At 44.1% G+C, this 23,571-nt stretch overlaps 2 protein-coding genes across 2 annotated transcripts in view; one reads left to right on the plus strand and one right to left on the minus strand.

Annotated features, from left to right (window-relative positions):
• The window catches only part of LOC118785670 (filamin A-interacting protein 1-like), a 78,980-nt gene extending 68,686 nt beyond the window's left edge, over nt 1-10,294 (minus strand). The window contains exon 1 of the mRNA XM_036540509.1: nt 9,946-10,294. The gene's annotated coding sequence lies outside the window, so the exon portion shown is untranslated. The remainder of the gene's footprint in view (nt 1-9,945) is intronic.
• The window catches only part of cmss1 (cms1 ribosomal small subunit homolog), a 94,023-nt gene that overhangs the window by 69,412 nt on the left and 1,040 nt on the right, over nt 1-23,571 (plus strand). The window contains exons 2-9 of the mRNA XM_036540512.1: nt 16,005-16,135; nt 16,452-16,529; nt 17,251-17,383; nt 18,270-18,329; nt 19,952-20,054; nt 20,728-20,788; nt 22,291-22,378; nt 22,770-22,858. Of these exons, the coding sequence (XP_036396405.1) occupies nt 16,005-16,135; nt 16,452-16,529; nt 17,251-17,383; nt 18,270-18,329; nt 19,952-20,054; nt 20,728-20,788; nt 22,291-22,378; nt 22,770-22,858 (743 nt within the window). The remainder of the gene's footprint in view (nt 1-16,004; nt 16,136-16,451; nt 16,530-17,250; nt 17,384-18,269; nt 18,330-19,951; nt 20,055-20,727; nt 20,789-22,290; nt 22,379-22,769; nt 22,859-23,571) is intronic.

Here is a 23,571-nt window from a genome sequence, read left to right on the forward strand (position 1 = left end):
TTCATGTGGGAGGCCATTACTGTTTACCCACAGAATGGTTTCATGCTCCAGACTAAACAGTCGGGGGAGATGAGAGTGGCGATAACTCATCCCTGTGGAACAGGAACTGCTGGGGGAAGTACGGCCACAGAGCTGCTGACACAGTTATTCTACATTTTTACTAGATACTCAGCTCCTGCCTTCCTTCTGTCCCTTCAGCTTCCTTGTGTATGAGTTTCCAGATGCTGTCGGCATTGCTATGCTAGCTATGGATGTGTTTCAGGCCATGCCCTGTTTAAGAGCATTCATAATGAGACAACAAATCAGAACACTTGTAGCTTCAACAATGAGACAGAACTTTCAATAAGCATGTCAAGCTGCATATCTAGTCAATGCAGAAAATATATGAGTGAGTTATTGTTCGTCCTCACAGATGGTTACTTTTTGCTGCACACTGTTAGTGTTTCTCACCAAATAGGCCACCAATTTTTTTACACAAATTTTTGCACAGACAGTATGATATCATTTAGAGTCAAATTTAACAGAACGCATCCAGTTAAGCTAATGGCTTCTAATCAGTGATTCATAAGCCATGTGGTAGTTGAAAGCTACAGAAAATGTCGACTTTTATAACTGGAACAAAAATGCTTTTGTGCTCATTTTGTCCATTGCTCAGTTGTCCTGCTTTACACAGTCTAGCCAGATGGTGGCAGTGTTTAGTGAATTACTGCACACCACACAGAAGGAGAAGGCAAGTAATTTAGCAATTCACTTTCACCAGTACTGTCTCACACTAAGTTTATGACCCACACAAATAAACAAAGTTATTAGTCAAGAAAGAAAAACTATCAAGTACGTTGAGACAAAAGCAAACTTAATAATAATGTTTTGTATAGGACACTTCCCCCTGCAAAAGATACCTGGGTCAATCTCTCTCTCCCCTTGAAATCCTGTAATAGCATGCTTTCCTCATAAGTCTGACTCACGCATGTAGATAATCACAGATACACACATTGTATTTGTTTCCTGCTCTCAAGGCATTGTACAGTACAACACAAAATACAATGGCACGACTTACGAATAGAAAGAGATGATTTTATTGTTCTAATTTATAAATCAAAGTGCTAATTTTTGTTGATTCAAAAACTGAATTTTTTCCAGTGAATGCTCAGACAACAGGAACAAAGGACATTTGTTGCCAAATTTTTCTTTTCAAAATCACCTGTTGAATGCACAACAAGCAGGTACAAAATCAGTCTGGATTTTGTTTCAGCCTGATTTAATATTTAAAGATACAAACATGGGGGATCAATTAAAAAAAATTAAATGATTAGTGATGTCTGTAGAGAATATGAATAGAACAGAGCTTCAAGACACTAAGACCACTAACAGCGTGAGGTTCAGACCTCTGTGGTTCAGGCCACAGAGAGCAGACTTTACTTTTATCAACAATGGGTCACTTGTTCCAAACAAGGGTCATACTGTCTTTCTCCGCGTGCTCCATTTTTTATCACTGTCTGGCTCACCAGGGCCAGGCCTCGGTCACAAACACAGCCTCAGATCCCTCCTCTTTGGTGGGTCTCTGTGTTACCCACTGCACCCCGTTCTGGTGTTGTAGTTACACACAAGGTGTCACTAATGACAACCTGTGTATCTCTGCTGTATTATAACCTCTCTTTCGCTCTGCTCCGAGTCTTAACCCACAACCCTGTCACTGACTGGCTGTAAACACTCAGCTTTTCCCATGACAAAAATGCTGACCTCTACAACCAACAAAGCCAGCAGTCGTCATTGGTCATCTTGCCTACAACTGGACCATGACTCTGACAGGGGCCTAGGCCAAAGGCTGGAAACAGCAGACGAGTCGCGCTATTGGGCGGTGGGTTCTCTATATGCAAGCGCCCTTTCTTTGACCTGCTCCCCGCTGCGAGAACAGAAACTCGCCCCACTGACCCCTGACCCGCTCCTTCCACGCCTCTCTCACCTCTCCTCACTCTGTCACACGTCATTCCAGTCACAGAGAAGGGTCTGACCCTGTCCCTCCCTCTCCAGCCTCCAGATTCCACTCCTCAATCCTGCATTGACAAGGCAACCCAACCCAGGGTCTGGAGAGCTAAACCATCTGCAGGTGCTGATCAATCACAGTGCATGATAGTGCTGGTAGTCTCTACTGAACTTACTTAGCCTGCATCCCCTAGAGGTAGTGCATTAAAGAGAGCTGGAACATTAAGCCTGGCACTTAGGAGAAAAACTTGCTGATCATTTCCTCTGTGTCACACCAGAGTACTGACCCAAAGCATGTATCACTGTTTCCATACTGGGGCTTTATAACCGTGTTAAGGGTTCATTCATGGTCCTGAACATTCAAATTCAGTTTGTGTCCACACTGAAAACATTAGCTCAACAACCAGCTCTTGAACTCTTCTCTGCAGGGTGGTGTCAAACCTGTCCCTGCTACAAAATGTGCTTCTAGCCGGAACTTCCAGCCATTTTTCTGTTAGGCCAGATTCAGCTACACCTCTAGAGCACCTGACCACTGGACTTAGGTGGACCTGAGCATGGGGGAGTTTAGGCTGTTCAAAGTGTGGTAGACCTGATACAGCTGGATCTGGCCAAAGCTTACTTGGCAGAAGTGAAACAGGTGCTAGATGCAGAATATGACAAACATGAAAAATAGCTGTAAGAATGTGGGATATTATACTTGCATATGCTTTCTAGATACAAATAACTCTCTATGACTTTAGTTTCAAAAGTGTGGGAGGAAAGAGAATCGGGACCAGTGTGTCACAGGGGTGAGATTAAGTATTGCATCTGCAGCTTTATAGCGGCAATACAGCTCTTCAGTGCCACCTAAAGGAACTGCTCTGTATAACACTGGTACATTGACAGTAGCCTATGCACTGGAAATTGGTGGAAGGATCACAACTGTGCCATGTCAGAAAGTATAAACTTTCCATGGCTGGTAACACTAAATGATGACCTTCAATACTTTTATCTTTCATTTATTCATAATCATGAGTGAAATGTCAAATTTTTTGGTTAGTGGTTTGGTAGTGTAGTGTTATTTTGTGGCTCACACACAGTGCAGACCATGCTACTCAATGATTGTATTCTTACATAAATACTTTGTGTCTCCATTCCTTCAGTAAATTAAAATAATGTGCTACACAGTATTTACTTGCTGTTAGCCGAGTATTAGCACTGAATGTCAGTTGTGTTACTTTCAACACTGTTTTGTTTCCTTGTTATCTGTGTCTGATGCTGATTGCCATAATGGGCCTGTAAGTCATTTTGAATAAAAGCATCTGGTGAATGAAAAACTAACATGAAGTGCAGGCATTCAAATATGATTACAAATATGAAACTATTTCCTGCTAGTTTCTGCAAGCCTGAATAGCTTAACATGCATGTGATTGTTAAACTGATCCTAGAATCGTTATTCTAGGATCTGGCAAACAGTTTGGCAGAATAATGCAGGTCAAAACAGAGTTCTTTAAATCTCATTAAATGATAAAAATGAAAAAAAACAAGTCCTGTTAGACATACTATCAGGAAATGAAAACAAATGTGTTTAGGTACTATGTAGGTGAGCAAGGCTACTGGAGACAAGATATTACTGGTAATGTAATTAGCATCACCAGTGTGTAATCCATTATTTAGCAAGGGGGGCTGAAATATAGACTGTGCCCGGTTCAGTGGGTTCTCTCTGCAGTGGAGCTGTAGAATAGCAGTATATTAAATGCAGGAAAGTAGTTTGCTCAGAGGCTTGACCAGTGTTAGTGTCCAGTGCACAATTAGGGTGACTCGCAATTTGCCCTTATTAAGCCTCCCTACGCCTCCCTGCTGATCCCTCCTCCGCATGCCAGAGCAGTGTTTATGTACCCAGCCTGCGGGTAGGATGATCACCCTGTAATCCACGCCACCCAAAGGGGTTCAGGCTATAATTAGGGTCACCTGATATGCCGGACTCTGCCGCCCCACGGTGTGACAGACACCCGTGCGGGGGGCCATGTGCATGATCACAGCCGGCCAGTCTGCTTTCCAAGTATCCCATAATGCACAGCAGGTGAAGGACTGGGGCCAGTATGCATTCAAGTTCATAACGCTCAGATGTAATCTATATTTTATTACATTAAACAGTGGACAAGGCCCATGACAAATAAGACAGGTACAAGTGGTTGCTTTATTACCACAATTTGACATTATTAGCCTTAGTTGTTTGTCTGCCATGATAAAATTACTTAAATGTAAAGTGTTGGTTAATTTGATTTAATTTCCCCAGGTGTGCAAATCCTTAGGGCTTTGAATGTCTGTAATTGCAGACTAAAAGATTTATTTCAGAATCAGCTCCTCTTTGAACATGGTCTTTGTGCAGCAAGAAGAAAAAATTGTACTCCATTCATCTGATCCATCAAGGTTTAGTGGTACTTTTAATCAAACAAATCATTAATGCCTGCAGCGTTGAGTTTTGGTGAAAATCACTGTATTTAAGATGATAAGAAAACATGCTTGACGACCCCAGAGACTGGGATGAGGAGATGCATGTGTTGATCTGTGTGTCTACAGGAATGAAAGAACTAGGTGTAGGTTGTTCATAGTTGTAGGTCCTTCATCCACGAATGATCAGTGGAGTGCCAGAGGCCAACACATACAGCACTGCTCCAGCAGCAAGCTGAATGAATCAGAAATTACAGCTGTGGACAGCTGTTTGAGGTCTGATGGGCAGCCAATCAGTAAACTGATCAGCAAATAAACAAAAAGGCCGCTGACGTGGTAGGAAATTGATTTGGTCTTTAAAACCATTCTTTGTGATTTTGGTTAACCACCTGCAATCAGCAACTCGTACGGCAACCATGACCAGACCTGTTACAGTTAACATTTTCCACCATGTACTCCATGGTGTCGACCCCACCAAGCACATACCAAGGTAGACTGAGGTGGAATGTTTAGGCCTCATGGTTAAGGCCTTGTTGATAATTGCCAATGTTATTTAGGCTCTTTAGCCCAGAAGCTGCAGTGGACTTGCTGTGTGCTTCTCTCTCTCCCCCTCTGGTGTACCTCAGTTCTGGGACCTGTGCCAGCCTGTCACTGTGCTATGCTGTTACTCAGCCTGCAAGACCAACACTGTAAATGCCTGAGGGCCCTTAAATAAGGGGCACAGGGGAATGCGACGCAGGGAGAAAAATAGCCCGATAATCGCCTCTGTTATTTGACGAATGCCAGAGTGGAACAAGCGAACTGAGACTAGATAAGCCCCCCTATCATTTTTAGGATGTGGGAGTCAGTGACCCAGGTGCTCAGAGGGGAGGGTGATGGGGAATTTCTTATCCAATTAACACCCCTTGACCTTTGATCTGTACTGATTCAGCATTTAAACCTGACCTGCCAGAGCCTTCCCCGCCTGCTGTATGTGAAGGATTGTCGTTTAAAAAAGGTGATGTTCCGGCCACCCACTTGTCTGTTAAAGGTCTACATGTTTCATTTTCATTTGAGACCACTCCCACTGTGCCATGCAGTGAAGGCTCTAAAAAGTCAAGTACAAAAGTACAAGTTCAAAAGGACAACTTTCACTTGCCCGCTTGACTTTTTTTTACGTAGCCCTTCATTATGTGGAGCATCCCCAATGAGAAACAAGTTTTCCAAGGGGTAGAGGACTCCTGGGTTTATGTTTAAATTATTAATCGTATAGGCTGCAGATGAAGATGTACCAGCCTTTAAAAAGCCAGATGGCTGAGATAGGCACAGTAGTCATGCCAGGCATGTTTGTGAACACTTATTCCACCTCCTCTAGTGGGCAGAAATTTTGAGGTAGCTCATGGGAAATGTAGGCGTTTGACATTTGTTGATATTCCATTCACCCCTTTACCCCTGAGGATACCTGCTGCCTTAGGAAGATAGCTGTGGGTCTCCCCACTTCTGCTTTTACAGACAGAAAGGAAATGCCAGTGATGTGCGACTGTTCCTGGGGGAGATGAATGTCACAAAAGAAAATGAGACAAAAGTGCAGTTTAGGGGTACAGGCACAGTCTGGCACACAAAAGGGGGGTCTTCAAAGTCTGATCACTCTGTCCTGTAGAATCAGAATCACAGCTCTTAGAGGGTGTTTGGTTTAGGATGTCCCAAACTCTACCTAGCCCACATCCACCCGTGTGGGACTTGGGGTGTGAAGGGGGTTACAGGGAGCTGCTCAGGAGGGATAGAAAATGGCAGGACATACAGGCACTCTGACAGCTTTACACCAGACAGGATTCACGATGTCACACCGGAACGCTGAGCCCGAATTCCACTGGCTAAGCACATTCAGACGTCAAAGCAGAGGCCTCTTTATCTACTGATGAAACGCATCAGGTTGCCAGTCAATCCATCCTACAACGACTGCTGCAAGTGTTTATTGTCCTCCTGGTGTGCACATGTGTGCCTGTGCACGTTTGTCAAGGCGACGGGTGTGAGAACGTCACATGTTCCTGGAGTTCCCGGTTTTTCTTGCCCCGAACGTTCGGTGTGGTTGTCCCAGTGAAACTCAAGAGTGACTGAGTGGAATGCAAAAAGCAAACAAACAGAGAAATGTTGCACTGTACGCACTGCACACGTTAGCCAGGGCTGCGCTGAACGTTAACATTTCTGCCCTGTGTATAAATAGGGCTCTTTCCTCTGAGCCTACAGCAGAGGCATTCTGCGAGGAAACCTGACCCCCCTGGTCTAAAAAGGAGCCTCACTGCTCCTCGGGGGAACTCCCTGTGCGCATCGATCTTGCCCTCGATGCCCCTTCCCCTGCCTCAACACCCCCATACGCACCTTCCCCTGCCTCAACACCCCCATACGCACCTTCCCCTGCCTCAACACCCCCATACGTACCTTCCCCTGCCTCAACACCCCCATACGCAGCCTGGGAAGGTACCTTGTTCTTTTTCCCAAGATGTAAAAACTACACAACAAACGCACACCCCAGTACAGACAGCAGGTGCAATACACAGTCTACACAGTCATACTCCTGGTATTGCAGGAGTGTGATTTCGAGGACCCTCAGGTTCTTTCGGGGAAAGTTTTAACCCAGGGAAAGTATATGGTGTTGACATGCCGTGCATTCCTAAATTAGAGCTGTAAGGGCTATTTACATTCAAGCAGACTGGGTTTGATTTTGCAATTCATTATTACACTGTTCCAGTGAACCTTAAGATGATTACTTCAATATCCTCCTGATATAGAAGTGTGAAATGATGACAGGAGTAGTAACACATGACCTAGAGGCAGTTTTCAGGGAAATGCCAAGTCCCAGGCTTTAGGTGATATTATTCAGACTTTTTATTTTTGTGTGCATCCCTGTTGTGTTTTGGGTTAGATTACGCAGTCAGCTGCACTACAATATTGAGTCGGACAGATCTGGGAGACAATGTCTGTCCTTCAGTGGCAGGTTTGTTTGGGGTTCAGTGGGGTTGCTGAAACAGTACCGTCCGTCCTGTCTTGCTTTGAGCTCAGTGTGCCAGGAGCCCCATCTTGATGTTAAGACTCTTCGAGAAGAGGGCCAAAGTAAACCCCCCCCTCACTCCCTCTCACTTTCCCTTTCCCTCACCATGCTGACATGTGCGTCTGGAGGATTTTCACAGCTACTGTGTGGAGCATTGCTACACGCACGCGCAATGGGAAAGGAAAGAAAACGGTCACCTCAGTTAGAGACCTGCTCCTGTTCCCACAATCCAATGGGCTGTGGCAGCAGCAGGGAATGGCACACCTCTCCTAATCTCAAGGACCAGATAACATGTTGGTGAAAGGTGGGGAAACCATTCTCCAGTTCCTTGCAAGGGGTTGGGGCAGGGGAACAGGGGTTACCCATGAGGTCACGTTGCCACTGCTCGCCAGACATCTCAGGCCAAAGAAAGGATGTCAGCACCAAGCCTGGTGTTGGCAGCTAAGTGGCTTTTCCAGGCATTACAGGAAATGACACCCATAACCCTTTTCCTCTGGTACTTTTGGAAGACTAAGGTTCTGCGTTCCACATTCAGAGCATTCTTGGTTTTAGTTCTTGGATCTACATTTGTTTTTTAGTATCTTTTAATGTTCAAGGATTGGGTGTACCAATGTTCCTGTCAGCTCAGCAATGCTTTGGTATACCCAGGTAAACTGAGTCCCATCTGGAAAGAGAAGAGCCAAAGCAGGCCAGAAACTGCATCTGAGGCATCTCTACATGCCACACCACTCTGTTTCCCCCTAAACTGTCAGTCACACTTACAGTGTGATACTGTGATACCAGTCCAATTTTCCAATGTATGAATCTGAGAAGCAGTGGATTAGATATTGCTTTACATGTGACTGACATTTGGATAAATTAGTTACAGTCAATAGCACTCAGGGGAATGTACACAGAACTGCACAGTAAAGCCTGATTGAGAACTAATATGGTAGAATGTGTACCTGGACTTTCAAGTTGGCCAAGTTGGAGGTTTTTTCCACCCAAAAAACTAAACTCCATATTACTCCCATCTACTTCTGGCCCTTTGCTGTAATCAGGAATGGCTGTTGCCCTTGGTGTTTATGTCTTTCAGTTTTATTGGCGATGCCGATGGTGGCAGCATCGTTTGGCAGCTTGCATAACTGCCTGCTTTTAAGGCCAGCATCTGTAACATGAGCCAGGCTGAGCTGGCGTGGGGCAGCATGACGAGACACATGATGGAAAACCAAGATGGGTCCAGCTCTACCGTGGAAAATGGGTGTTCAAGTCCCCTACAGAATATTAGTAGCACCCCCACATACACCCACACATGTCGACCATGAGAAACGCCTCCCTCCTCCAGGACTGTTGAGATGATCACCCCTGCAAACAGGCACATGGAGGGTGGGGAAGGACGGGAGTCACTGAACCCGTGCGGGCGGAATAACGAGATCAGTGCCAGACTGTATCGCTGACACCCAGGCATCAATCTCCCCGAGGGGCCACGGGTTCCAGACCCAGTCGTTGAAAGCCCTGAAACATGAGGCACAAAACTGCAGTGCTAAGACAGGGAACTACGGCCACCTGAGAACCAGCCCTGCCACACTGAGGCCGGGAGCCATAGCAGTCATAGACCCAGCATTACAATGTTAAGGCCAGGAGTCATAGCAGTCAGAGAGGCGGACCGTGATGCTAGGGTTCTGGGGAGGTGCAGTTCAGCACCCTCTGTGTCAGTGAGCTTGAAGGCTTCCTAAAGGACCACTATAGCTGACAGCGTGCATATGATTGTTTGGAGTCACTACTGGCAGGTGTTATACCTGCCTTTCCATCCATGAGCCCTCCTTAGCTTGGCTTTAACACTGCACTGTGCAGGAAAAGTGGACTACCAGAAGACACTGCCAATCGAGGGAGACACCTTCATTTCGTTTATGCTTCCTCTGTGCATTTTTCAGTTACAGGGATACTGCACAGAAACGGAACAAACGTGCTTTGCTTCCTGTAAACAGCTGATATAGGTATAGATATTGATAGAGTTAGGCATACCCGAACACTGATACTAACTTAAGCGATTCTCAGGTTTGCCTCTAGGGCTGTCTGTTAATAAAAAATAAGCTTGACAGCATCAGCAACAATCACATCAGAACGATTACACTATCTTTCAGAAAATCACTCCAAGCAGGAACTGAGACAGCGAGTCTGTTTTAGGTGGCAGGATCCTTTTAGCACTGTCTGTGTCCAGTGCACTGTTAGACCTTGCAGAGATCTGACTGCCACGCGCAGTTTCAAAAAGCCAATCAACTCCTGTGCAGGATCACCTAGTGGCTCCCCCATGGCGTGCGGTCCCTGTGCATTCAAGGTAAGAGACCTGAGATTCCCAGCATGCTGTGGTGCAGTTGGCATATGGGAGATAAATCCATGGATGCACAGGTGCATGCAGAAGTGAAGAAAATGGAGGAGGTGGAAAGGACAACACTTGAGATTTCAGCCAGCCCTGAGCGTAGCCTGACCTGTCAGATTGGGGGTATCAAAAGCTGCCTTACCTCTGACAGGGCTGGGAGCCGGAGTTCCTTCTGTACTGCCAGTTGCTGCTTCGCCTCCTACCAGCGGAGAGGAATAGATACCAGGCACTGTGCACTCTCTCTCTCTCTCTTGCTCTCTGTACACGTTCCCTTTTTCACCCGTCTTACGTCCTCGTGTTCCGCTTGACGCGGTCCGGGCAGAGCGGGAGAGGCGCGTTGCACGCGGGGTGTCGAGCTTTGCTGGGGTCCTCAGAGAAGAAGGGAAAGGGAGGAGCAAGCGGCAGCTGTGACGGAGGGCTGTGAGGAAGGGTAGAGCAGAGCGAAGGATGAATGCAGCAGGGTGGTGGTCGGGGGATTGGGCAGCAAGCAAGGGGACAAGACCTGGCATGCAGAAATCAGTCAGCCCTGCTAAATTTAACTTCCTCACTCCCCTTGCCTTTCTGCCCCTGCTCCACCCCCCCTCAACGATATATGTCCCCACTGAAGACAGTGACCCACTCCCCTCCCCACCCTCGTCAAGTCCACACTTGAGAAAAAGAAAGAAGCTGTCTCAGTGAATCCTGGTATGTACAGAGGGAGATGTGGACCACCATGTTGGCTGGTGAGGTTCTGTCGTGCTGAATTTCTCTGCACCCTCTCCATTACACTGCGGACTGGGAGCTAAGCCTTCACATGTACCTAGCCAGACACCATCGCTGCTGAAGCTGAGGGTTTATTATTACATGTAATATCCCTAACTTTAATGCATTATTTGCATGTGTGCACACAGAGGTGGTTATGTAAGGTACTACAAGTGTGGCACCAACTGTGAAATATGACACTGTATACCATAAATGCAATTACTGTTTTATTCCCGTAGCTTGAGCTCTGTGGTGTTTATAAGATGTTCAGGTGTAGAGCACAGCCTCTTTAGCGATTCAGCAGATTGCATGCTTGAGAACTGAGACTGGAACCATCACACGTGCAATAGCAGCAGCAGGTATGCAGTTTCCACAGGAAGCTGACCTCAAGACATTCAACACCACTACTTGGGGGAGGGGGGGGGGTGGTCAGGATCTTGGGGGTTTTAACAAGACATTGCATGCAGCAAAGCTCCCAGTGAAGCCACCATCTATGGAATACCTGTGTGACACAAGGAACCATGATGGTGGCTGGTTTCACTGGCAGACTAGTGTGCAGGGACCTACCAAGTGTGGCTCAGGTGATGTTCAGAATAACGATGTTGTCAGGGTATTATGACTCCTATTGGTATGTTTTCTATGTTATCTTGAACAAGGGGTTGCATCTTAGCAAGCAATGGGATGCTGTAGATGTTGAAGGTGCTGAAAATGACACTTGAGACAAACCATTCCTTATTAATGTTTTTACAGTGTTACTGTTAGTCCAAGCTTTAAGGAGGTACTTTAATACACATGGAGGTCCCCCTTCCAGCATCAGTATAATGTATGTTCACAGCCTGCAGGCAACCTTTATGACTTGATGACCCAACCTCACGTGTCCATATGGGCACACAGCCAAGGATCTGTGTCGTGACATCCCAGCATGGAATTGTGGGTACTCTGGCCCACCCCCACACACTGACATGTTACTCTGGAACTTGAATTTATGGTCGAGCCATGACTTGTGACTTCAGTCAGCATCATATCCATTTCAGCTTATTTTCCTGCACCTCTCAAACTCAATTTTTCAGATAGAGGCTGAACTGTGTGTTTTGAACACACCACAGCATGATGTCAGAACCCATGGTACGCTTTAGTCCTTTGGCCATTTTGAAAACCTAAGGTGCCCTCTGTACCATTTGACTGTCATGTGATCTGTGGGACGATCACTTGGCAGCCAGGAGACAAACTCTCGACCTGTCCCCTCACTTTATGTCCCAGGGCTGTACGGTATTTGGTATCTGAAAGGCTGTTCACATGCAGCCTCAATTCCTCTGAAGCTCAGTAATAAATGTGAGAAACAAAAAAGATCTGAAAAATCTGAAACAAAAAGCCTACACGGTAAGGCTTTTGATGAACTATTGATGGAGATGCATTTCTGGAAGGTAATGAAGAGGCTCCCATAGTCCTAGGAAACAGGGCTACTTGTGTCACATTTGGACTTCCCTCTACATCAAAGCCACATCACCTGTTTTGACCTGTACCCTGCACCTGCATATGTAACTCCCTGTGAAATGTGCTCATGGTTTGTAATCCCTTCTGAATTTAAACAAGACCCTCTCCAGGCTCAAGCTTCCAGGCCAGCCCCTCGTGTTCTCGTTTGCGTTGTGTCTGCTGTTGTCATGGAGACTCCTGGCGAGGGCCGGCTGTCAGAGACACCTGTTGTCCTTTTCACAGGGACAGTAACACTGCACTACTGTATCAAGGATAGAGCTTGCTCCAGCACCGCAGTGCAGCAAGGCTAATTTATTAAGCACTTCAGAGGTTACACAACCACTTTTTGGCTTTAGTTTGAAGTCCAGCTTGTTGAAGGCAACTTGTTTACACCTGTTTTGTGAATATTTTGTTTCTGGTCCTTGTTGATATTTCAGTGCTCCAAATTAAAATTTGAACAAGAGATTCCCATGAAGTGAGGTTTGAAAATGTGTGTGTCTGACATATCCAGCTTACCCCCTCACAGTAACCCTGCGGGTTGCGAGTCCATGTAAAGAAATACAATATCAGAGTCATGAGAAGTGATGAATCTCCACCAGAGTGTATGAGCTCATTACTGAGAAGATTAGCAGAAAGTATCAACATGGATGTTAGCACTGCAGTGCTAGACCAGGGGGACTTCATTACATGAGCAGTGCCTGGTGAAAACAGCTGCCTCTGGCACTGGTCATGGGTGCACTGGGGAGGGGTTGCTCTGATGATTTTTCCAGGAACAAAACTTCCAACATCAGATTAAAAGGCTGGTGTTTTGGCACCTTGGGCGGTGTTGAGAGGGCTGCTGAGTACGGCTTGTCGCTCAGGGACATTGTGGTGAGATCTGCGGCTGCTCTGCCATTGTCAGCTATGCAGGGGATTCTAGGAATGAAAGGATAGCAGGACATCTCGGGTTTTAGCCGCGGCGCTGGCAGTGGTTTCCTCAGGGAGGGACTGGTGGGTCACTCCACCCCCCCACAAGGCTTACTGCATCTATCTCTGTCACTCATTTTCCAAGAGCAACAACTTTGTCTTTTCTTGAAAACACATCACCAGCACTTACTGTGCACAAGTGATACCAATAATGTACAAGCAGTACGTGTTGTGGTAAGGATCAGGGCTTGTAACCCAAGACTGCCTCTTCAGCTCCCAGGTGGGGCACTGCTGTTGTACCCTTGAGCAAAGTACTTAACCCAGTTTCCTCAGTAAATATTTTGCTGCATAATGGGATGACATGTGAGCTGTAGAAGTCACTCTGGAGAAGGGAGTCTGCTGTGCAAGTAATGTAACATGTTAAGAAAAAATCTAACCCCCTCAAAAAAAAAAAATGAAAGGCATTATTGAACAACAATGCTGTACAGGTCTTGCCAGACATTCATTCTGTCCCTTTGGCTGCATCTCCCTTTTTAGGAAAGTATAAGGGATTTCTCAGAGCTCTCTCCTACCTTCCTATCTGCATTGGACCTTCTGGGGTAACCAGACCCTAATCTCATCACTCTCCTGGGCCAGCAGCCAGGCCCTGTCTGAATGTGTAGGCTTAAGACTCTCCCACCTGCCCTACCTCATCGCGAGGAGTGGGGGGAGCTGCTATTCCGGTCCTGGGCTGATTCGCAATTTCACTTTACCCTCACCCAAATTAGACCCTGCTGATACCCAGCTCCCTAGCCTTGGGTAGAGCACATAACCTGTGACAGGTGTTTTGAGACTGAGTGTGAGATCGTCTTTGAAGCCCATGGATCTAGAACCAATCCCTAGCAGATCTCTCTGCTCCGACCAAGTAGCCATGGACACTGTGGACTTCTCGCCATGGGCACTGCTACCCTGATCTGTGAGGCAGAACAGTGGGGTGTAGCCAACGGATGTGCAGTGTGAGGTAAGGGTACGGGAGATGTCCTCTGTTATGGAACTGTGTATCCTACTCTTTCAGGGCTTCCATGCCAATGGGCATTTTTACTGGATTACTAGATGCTGATCTACAGGGTTGTAGAATAAATCACACTTTGTACAACAGAGGTAGCAAAAACTCATCTAAAGTCACTTCAGTTAGTTACAGCCACCCCACATGCTAACTTTACACAAGAGCTGCTATGATGGAAGCCAGCTTTAGGCCACAGTCTTATTTTTCATGTTGCAATCAAAATGGGGGAACAGCCTGAAATTGGTTGTACTTCCTTTGCACCTCCCGAACAGGCTGCTGGTGACCGTGACCCTCCTGACACTCTTCTGTGTGTCGCCTGTCTGCAATGCTGAAAACACTGCTGCTCTGGGCTCCCTAGAGAGGATCCATTCACAAAGTCAGGTCCCCAGAGCTGAGGCCATTCTATAGCCACTGAGCTCGAGTGAGGACAAATTCAGCAATGTGTTTGAATATCTATGACTGTGACAGCGTATGAATCCATATTGCAGCTGGTTATCCACATTACCTAGGGTTTGAGGTCAAAGGCAGAATGGTGAGATTTAAGGGCTCTCTCTGATGGATTTGTATTCTCAAAGAGTAGCTGTTGTAGAATCCCATTGGTTGCTCAAAAATATTGGAACAAAGATACTTATTTAGACATTTATGTTCTGGGGAGCACATTTTGCCAAATAAAATGACAATAATGTGACATAATGTAATTTCGGCAGAGGGTTAATTATAGTATATGCACTTCGTACAACACAAACCAAAACCAAGAAACAGGCATACGCAGGTCTGTCTTTACCTGAAGTCGAATTTTACCTGCTTTGAAACAAGCTGCCATTAGCCAGAGTGCTTAATGTAGTGTTTCCTAACCTGGTGTGTCGATTCAGTGTTTCAGGAATGAAGTGTTATTCCCCAGACTGAAAATGAATTGAAAAATGATCTAAAAAGTTATACCATTAGAAAAGAGTAGTGTTATACTTGAAAATAAAAGTGTGTAGCTTGTGCTTTATAGGATACCCCCCGAATGAGCAGCAGCCAAAGACTGGGAGGTTTGGAGAATGCAACATTGGTTAAACAACGAGACTCTCTCCCCACACCCCTCCCCCACCCTCCCCCACCTTTGGCCCTTTCCTCTGGCTGGTGTCACTCTTGCGCTCGCTTGGTTCACCAGAGCGGTGTAAAAGCAGAGGTGTTTACGACACCCCCCACCGCCACCCCCCCGTTCCTGGAGCTGCACGACCCTCAGCGGGGCCGTGCTCCGCGGGTCGTCAGTTTAAAGATAGTCGTCTCTGTCGGCTCAGCTATCCGTTTCACGCACCTCGCGTCAGCTGTGTCAGTGCTGTGCCCTCGTTGGGGGGGGGGGGCTGAGGCAGCGTTTGGCCCCCCAGCAGTAATGAACAGGGTGAATATTCTGATCCCTCTAGCAGGGCCCTGCACAGGGGCCAAATTAGCCCTGCTTGACGTATAAAGCAGTCCTGCTTCTTCTCTACATCACATTTTGTACTTTGTTAGCAGATGTTGCTGCTGGGACATCAAGACTACTTACACACAGCCAGAGAAACGAACACATGTCGGGCCTGTAACAGAGCAGTGGGACTGACTGTCATTTTCCCTGCGCCGATACAGCGAAAGATAAATGGTTCCCCCTGGGGTTCAGGGGCAGCAGTGAGGCGCTGTGGTTAGGGACCTCAGCTGGTGACTTGCAGCTTCACATTAGGGACATTTACAGTTGAGCTAAAGCAGAATTTTGGCTTGTATAAATGTAAACAGAAGGAATGTAGAAGCAGGGTTTTTTTTTTAAGTTGTCATACATAAAAGTACATTCAACTCCAATCAAGCAATATACATTATCAGTTTGTTAACTTGCTCATCTCATCAATACTTAAAGCATAAATTGTGCTAAAACTGCTGAGACTAAGTAATATGGCTGAATATCTGACGTGGTAGCAGAAGGGGCCATTTCCTGCTAGACACCCAATGATAGATAGCCGGATATAGGAGCCGAGAGGCCATTTACAGAGGTTAGACCTTTCTCGCATTGTTTTGGTCAGATGCCTCTAGTGGGGAAGAGGAGGAGAAAACTGCAGAGAGCGTTCCCATGGAGAAGAAAGGGAAGAAGAGGAAGAGCCAGAGTCAGTCTGTGAAGACTACAAAAGCCAAGAAGAAGAAGAAGACGGCACAGGTTCAATTCAATACACCAATCTCATTACAAAGCTTTTGTTAAAGAGTGTTATTCTTGGCTCCCTTTGATGTGTTATTTGGCTTTGTGTGCATTTAAATGCACCTGGAACTGTGATAAAAGCATAAAGTGTCAGAAGAAAAATTGCCTTTAGCAAGTTCTTTAGTCTCTCAAAAACAAAAGTGTGAAACACTTTTAACTCACAGTTGCAAAGCAACATTTCATATTTGCCATAATAGATTTTAGTCGCCCATTAAATATGGCATATTTTTATCCATTGTGCAGGTTTGTCATTTTGCTTATTTCTACACCTCTACAGAAAGAATGTTTTATGACTCAGGAGAAAAAAGAGGACAGTGAAGAAAAGGACTCAAAAAAACCCAAAAAGAGGAGAAAGGTAATGAGAAAGCACGCCATGTTTCATAGGCTCCCAAGTACTTTCTGCCCTTTATAACAGGTCCAATATCAGTTTGCCCACCCCTAATTGCCTCTCCAACCATTTAGTATAATATTTTAATTCTGTTCCAGGATGAATTACTAAAGGCAGACAGTGCCTACATCATTTCCTAGCTTTAAAGAACATAGTTTGTTGGTATGTGTCGTTGGTGTGGAGGAGGAACTAAAGGTTTTTTGATGTAACTCAGATTTTGCTCTTTGTGCAGTGTCCACTTTGAAACTTACTGATTTATGAGTTACATACCTTGTTTCCAGATCACTGAATTGTTTTTGAATGAAATACACTTGTTTTCCTTATATAATTGTGAAGTGTCAGGGCACAACCATGTTTATACAGGAGTAAATCAAAGTCTACAATGCATGTGAATGTGCAGACTTCTTGTCTTGAGTGTAATGTCATAACCAGCATTGTACTTCCTCTGAATGCTTCTGGTGTTTAATGCCCTGTGACAGCACCCTAGTCCTGCAGGGCCACAGGCTTTCATACTTGCCAGATGCTTTACCACGTGATTCCACTAGTCATTGAAGTGAATCAATTCAGCCCTCCTTCCCTGTATGGGAGTGTTTGTGGTGCAAAGATATCTGAAGAACCTGCAGGCTGACAGCCCTCAGGGATCCAAGTTGAATAGTCTGAGTTTAATGTTACTCCTTCATTTGTGCAGAAAAAGACCATCACGGATGTCCTGGCCACTTCAGAGCCTAAACCGGGATGTCCTGCGGACCTCCAGAACATCATCCAGAAGTATTACTCAGACAAGCGCTCCGTCATCGAAATGGAGGAGCTGAAACTCCCAGGTGAGACGGACTGTGTAACTCATTATAGATACAGTTATAGCTGCTTAGCAGACGCCCTTATCCAGAGCAACATATTTAGCTCACTATTTTTACTATATTCTCCATTCATATAGCTGAATTATTACTGAGGGAATTCAAGTTACCTTGACCAAGGGTATAACAGCAGTGCTACACTGGTGAACTGAAATGGCAACCTTTGGGCTACTACAAGCCCTTTTCCTGACCACTATACCACACTACTGCCCCAGTAATTGATAAACCACATTGCATTACATTATCCTGAGGTGCATTTAGCTGTAGAAAAATGTTAGCCATCTCCTCTTTTCCCACCCTCTTATAAATATAAGATATATAAATATATATAAATCTTTTTCCTGTCTCTTATAGTGGACAATGACTAGAAACAAACAGCGCAATACCCAGGTAACCATCTAGGGAAGAGGAGAAACAGTTTTTAAAAACCTCCCATACCATTTGGTCTGTTGGGTTTGGTGGGAAATCAATGGATCTCATCACCCACATTTTGACATACTTATTCACATGTAGCTAGAACGCTGGGATCCATACACACTGCTACTTCTGCCAGGCTGAGTGCCACCATGCCCTGGCAACACTTAGCACTATGTAGCGAGAACCATGCTTGGAGTCACCCACATCACCACATCTGCCCTGGTACAATGATGAGAGGCATAATCAATAAACAAAGCTTATCCTATGTGAGGTCCGAGGTATTGTTGTGTCTTTTTTTAAAATGTCTCTTCCATAATTCCAGAATTCAAATTTTTAGGTCTTTAAATGTTGGGGTCATCCCCCCAAGGTGGTTTGTGGGTGATAACCACATGCATGACCTTTGACACCTGTGTGTCTCATTTGCCTTTTGCTCCAGATTCCTGCTTCCTGGCCAACAATGACCTCACTCACAGTCTGTCCTCCTATTTAAAGGAAAGTAAGTACAGTGCCATCACCCCCTGTCGGTGACTGAGTGCACCTACAGAACAGAACATTTATTTTCAAAAATCATCTCCTGTCTCTTTTGTTTGATCAAGTTTGTGTGTTAGCTGAAGACTCCTCTGTTGGGTTTACATTTCATGAACAAATATTATTCTGCTTTAAATGCTTTGCTTACATTACTCATTTACTTTGTATTTTGTTAAGTGAAGCAAACCCTTGGCAGATGTTTGTATGGTATAGTAGTTGATGATGCCATACTATGCTAAGGCTGAGGCATTAAAGCAGCTATGTTATCTTTATGCTACCTTTTTGTTCAGTAAACACACATAAAACAAGAATATAAAACAAAAAACAATACATGTTTAAAATTAACAATAAATGTTAAAAATAACATGTATTAAGAACAAGGAAATATTTACCTGGATGTGTCACAAACATTTGCCCTTGTAATAGCCTCACTCTTCTTCATGATTGTTAGGGCTGGGTAATACTGTCATCCAACAAGTGAAGATTTTGCTATCGTTGTCACAGTTACAACATTCGACAGCTATCTGAGAGGCCTATAGAAAGGGCCTGTATTTTTGTAAACACAATATGACGTTGTTCAGCCATAAAGAAGAAGTAGTTATATTTATTCTCAATTTCATACTTTTCTCTCCTTTCAACAGGAGAACGGAAAGGCACGTACAGCCTCAGCTTTACCTAACTTGTAGCTCTACACAACTACGTTAGATAGTTAGCCCACCAGTTTATTAGCTAGCTAATGTTTGCTAGTCTGGCTATATTAAGCAGAAGACTTCGGTCTGACTGCGATTTCAAACCAAGCTTCTCCCTGTTTAATTCATTGTTGTGATTTTTTTAAGTCATGGACAAATAGACATGGACATTGTAATTCAGTTTAATTTAGAAAATTCTTTAAAAATAAGATGCTGAAATTTTTAAATTTTAAAATCTGACAGAACATCAACGTTGCAGTTGACATTAAATTGTTACCAGACCACTGTGGCGGGTTCCCAGCTTTTTGGAAGTTACCATAACAAGGAATGGATCAAAGTTCAACATAATCGAACTATAAAGTATAATCCACCTTCAAGAATAGATACCTTTACCCCTGTGAGGTGCGCCACAGATGTTAGGCTTTCTCCGCCAACGTGTGAGCCTAAATGTCAAGCGCTTAAATTAGGACAAATTTATTTACCGTCTTGCACACAGTAGAACACAACATAATACATAAAATAGTAAAACTAAAATATCGGAAATTACAAAATTATACATGAATAGGAAACTGCAGAAACATGAAATGACTGGGAAAGGAATGCTCTAAGCAAGGTGTTTTATTTTCATATTTGCAGTTTTGCATACCATTCCACAATGTAAATATTTTTTACTATATTTTATTGTATATTATATTGTTTTAATATGACACATCCAATTATGGATAAATGTCATCCTTTGATATTTCCCTTGTTCATTCCCTCATCCATACATTTTCGGGTTTTAACATATGCCAGTCCAGTTTAGAAATGTTATGTCAATGTAACATGCATGTTAAGATGATGTGTCACAATAATTTGTCATCTCCTTGTTTCCTGACGCTTGTGTCCATCTGCATTTCAGTTTGTCCCAAATGGGCTAAGGTCCAGAAGCAGCACACGGTGAAGAAGTCTTTGGTCCTGTTGATCGTCTGTAGCTCTGCCCTTCGTGCCATCGAGCTCATCAAGTGAGTGACAGCTATGCAGTCTGGCTCATCTCCCGTCTTCAGTAACGTATCACACCTCCCAATAAGAGTAATTTGCATGACAGCTTTTCTAACATGTTTCACTTCTCTATCATTCTATAAGGAGTCACATGTCTCCAGGCCCTTACTGGATTGCAAATCAATGCAACTGAAATGACCACCTACTACAACAAAACTGTCCAGTCTTTCACCGAGCATTGAGCTTTGAGATTCTTTTGGAAAACCTTATTGTATGTTGTTTTTTCTTTTTGCGAAACACACCTTACTGAAGGGAATTGGTAACCACATTCCCTTGTCAGTAGTAGTTGTGCGTTCTGTTTTGGTACGTCCCTTGGCAGTAAAATGGTAATGGTACCCCACCTCACCCCACCCCCACTAGACACGTCACCATGTGTCACCTATATTTACAATTCAGTCAGGGATGCCACACCAGTGATCAGGATAGTACAATGCAGGGAATCTAGACTTTGGTCATTTCCCATTCACTTCAAACCACATTTACCAGTCAGGTGTCAGTGTCCTCTTGCCAGGGCATGATGGGTTGATGTCACACAAAGAGAATATGGGACCTGGAGGGATCTTCAGTTTAAATCAGAAAAGTGCTTATATGTGCAATATTAACGCTTTAATCTTCTGTTGTTTCCTTCCTGAACAGACAGTTGACTACCTTCAAGGGAGAAGCGAAAGTGATAAAGTTATTTGCAAAACACATCAAGGTGAGAGGAGGTCTTGGTCTTGTTTTGTTTTTATCTGCTCTGTTTAATGAAAGGTGAAATGGACTTATTATCGAATAATAACACATACTGTAAAATATGGACATGAAACGTATTTTGTGTTATTACTGGATGTCAGATATGCCATTTTTATATGATAATAAAGTCATTAAGTTTGTTAGGACAATAATATGATATTAACAATATATATTACTGTAAAGTTTGGGGTGTATTGTTTATTCTTTGTCATTATAAATATTCCCCACACGCTGCTGTTTAACCAGGGAAGTGACAGGCCAGCTCGTATTGTGGCCATAAACAATAGCAGTCACCAGCTTTGTTAATCCCAGCAAGGCTATGAATCTGCTGTCGTCCAAACAAAGCCAGGACAGGAAGGGGTAACCTTGGGCACCGCTAAAATACGGTCCCAGGTAGTATGTCATTCTTGGCTGAAAAAAACAGGATGTTGCCAATGAAAAAGACACTGACTCATACCCTTTAGAATGAGTGATGTCACTGTGCTAGATGGACTATAAACAAGTTACCTCGTGTAGATCGCACGTAGGACTATCTGATAGCATATCGCTCTTGCAGATATCACATCTTGATCCTCATGCTGTTAAGGAACAAAGTCCCCTGTTGCAGGTTACAACTCCCTACAAGTAGTACCATACCAATTATAACATCTTCTGGTGAGACCACATGCTCTGATTGACATGGGTATCACATGCTTTTTATGGAGAAGTCTTCTTTGAAACCACTATTCCATCTATAAACCACTCACTGAAGGCTCTGTTTCTAGTAAGACTAGCCTTTCTGTGTGTTTGTTAAGCGATACGGTGAACTTAAGATTATGAATATATATGTTAAAAAGCACTAACAATATATACAGGTACAGCCACTATATGAATGATTCTCCTGTGTGTGATTTGGAATTCTTGTATATTATCTCTCTTTTGCTGCACTCTTAAGAGAAAAAGACTACCTAAAACATGACAGATTAACTACACTCTTCAGTGCATGGTAGGGTGAGAGGACACACTGTTTTGAGTGTTTTGTATTGAAGGCTTCATTAATTCATTGAGTAGACTTACTAATAGTGTTGGTGACATGATGCACTGTTATTAAAATGAATATGATCTGAAAAAGAACGCACCGTGCTGCATATGGTTCAAGACACGTTCAAGATGCGTTTTTCCATTGTGGCAATTTTTACATCATGTCCTGTTGAACAGTATTGACCATGGACTTAAGTCGATCAATCAGCAAAAATGCAGCCCTAATGCCATGAGGGGTATGGCCAGTAAACTCAGGTCCCCTGTATCTTCATCTGCTCAGGCCATACCTCGGTATAATTCTCGTGCTTTTAATGCATTCAGTAAATATCAAGCTGTTACAACGGCAAGTCCCAAGTCCTAGACATTCTCACATATGTCAGTGATGATGTCACAGCTGTTTTGTGGCCCGTGTGACCCCGCCCCTTCCTGTGCGTGACTCTTCTCCAGGTGGAGGAGCAGACGAAGCTTCTGGACAAAGGGGTGACGCACATTGGAGTGGGGACACCTGGCCGGATCAAAGCCCTCATCGAGAAAGGCAAGGAGATATGCTTATCGTTTACACAAGGAAATATCAACAGACATATTTAGACATTTTAAGATAGTATGTGAGCATTACTTTTTAACTGTATACTGAGCTGAGTAAGTCTGATGATAATAAAATATCCATATATGGTTTTATTTTTATATTTATGCTTATTGAAATTGGTGGGGCAGGGGGTTCTGCACTTTTGAGTGCAGTGTTGCAAATAATTTTAGTGTAGATGGAAACTTTGATGAAATGGACACTGTGATATATAGTAACTGTCCTTGTGAGATTGGTTAACTTGTGCCATTTTGAGCAGCTCAAGCCTCTTCACATTAGGGCAGGAAAAACGCCACTGGTTTGTTTGACTGTGTGTTTGACTGCTCTCCCACCACGGTCACAGATGCACTGACCCTGCAGGCATTGCGCTTCCTAGTCCTTGACTGGAACTGGAGGGACCAGAAATTGAGGAGGATGGTGGATGTCCCTGAGGTGAGGTGCTGCACTCTGCTGGTGGATATTAGTCATGACACCTAAGTCAAAAGAAAGGAACCTCATGTTGGAATGTGTGAAGGGGGGGATGGCTATTTATCAAGCAAACCCAGGAAAAAAACACATTAATCTTAAAATGTCATTGTAAAGAGCAGTGAATAGCATTTGAATTCATGTCTATTCAAGCAGGCATGTCTTTGGACTGAACAATGAGTGGTTTTGGTTCACATTCTTGTAAATCTGCTTCCTCACATTTTTTCACATTGGAGTAAATCAGTGTTTGAACAATGCTTCTGTTTTCGTACCATAAAAATGATTGATATAACTGCCATTTTGGTGCACCTTATAACAACATAGGAAGTACGTTTTAGCACAGTTTTCAATTTCAGGTTTTCACCAGCAGGGAGCACAGTGATTTCCACCCTCTTTCGAAGCCTTCTCATACAATGCTTGATTACTACATGTTATTGTGTAGTATGGTGCAGGTACAATTTCCCAGTACAAACCTACAGTAGCGTCCTTGATCAAGTTGTCTAATTATACATCCAGATGTGTAGATTGATATGTAGAATGTAAGCAATGTTTGAAATATGCTCTCAGTATTAAGAGTGCTCAAAAAGTTCGGTTTGTTGTTCAGATGAAATGAGTACACAGTTATTATGGTGCAACGTAAGCTCGGTGACCAACGTAAGCTTATTAATTTTTAAATTTAG

This window comes from Megalops cyprinoides, chromosome 11, assembly GCF_013368585.1.
Source record: "Megalops cyprinoides isolate fMegCyp1 chromosome 11, fMegCyp1.pri, whole genome shotgun sequence".
In the NCBI taxonomy this organism is placed as follows: domain Eukaryota; kingdom Metazoa; phylum Chordata; class Actinopteri; order Elopiformes; family Megalopidae; genus Megalops; species Megalops cyprinoides.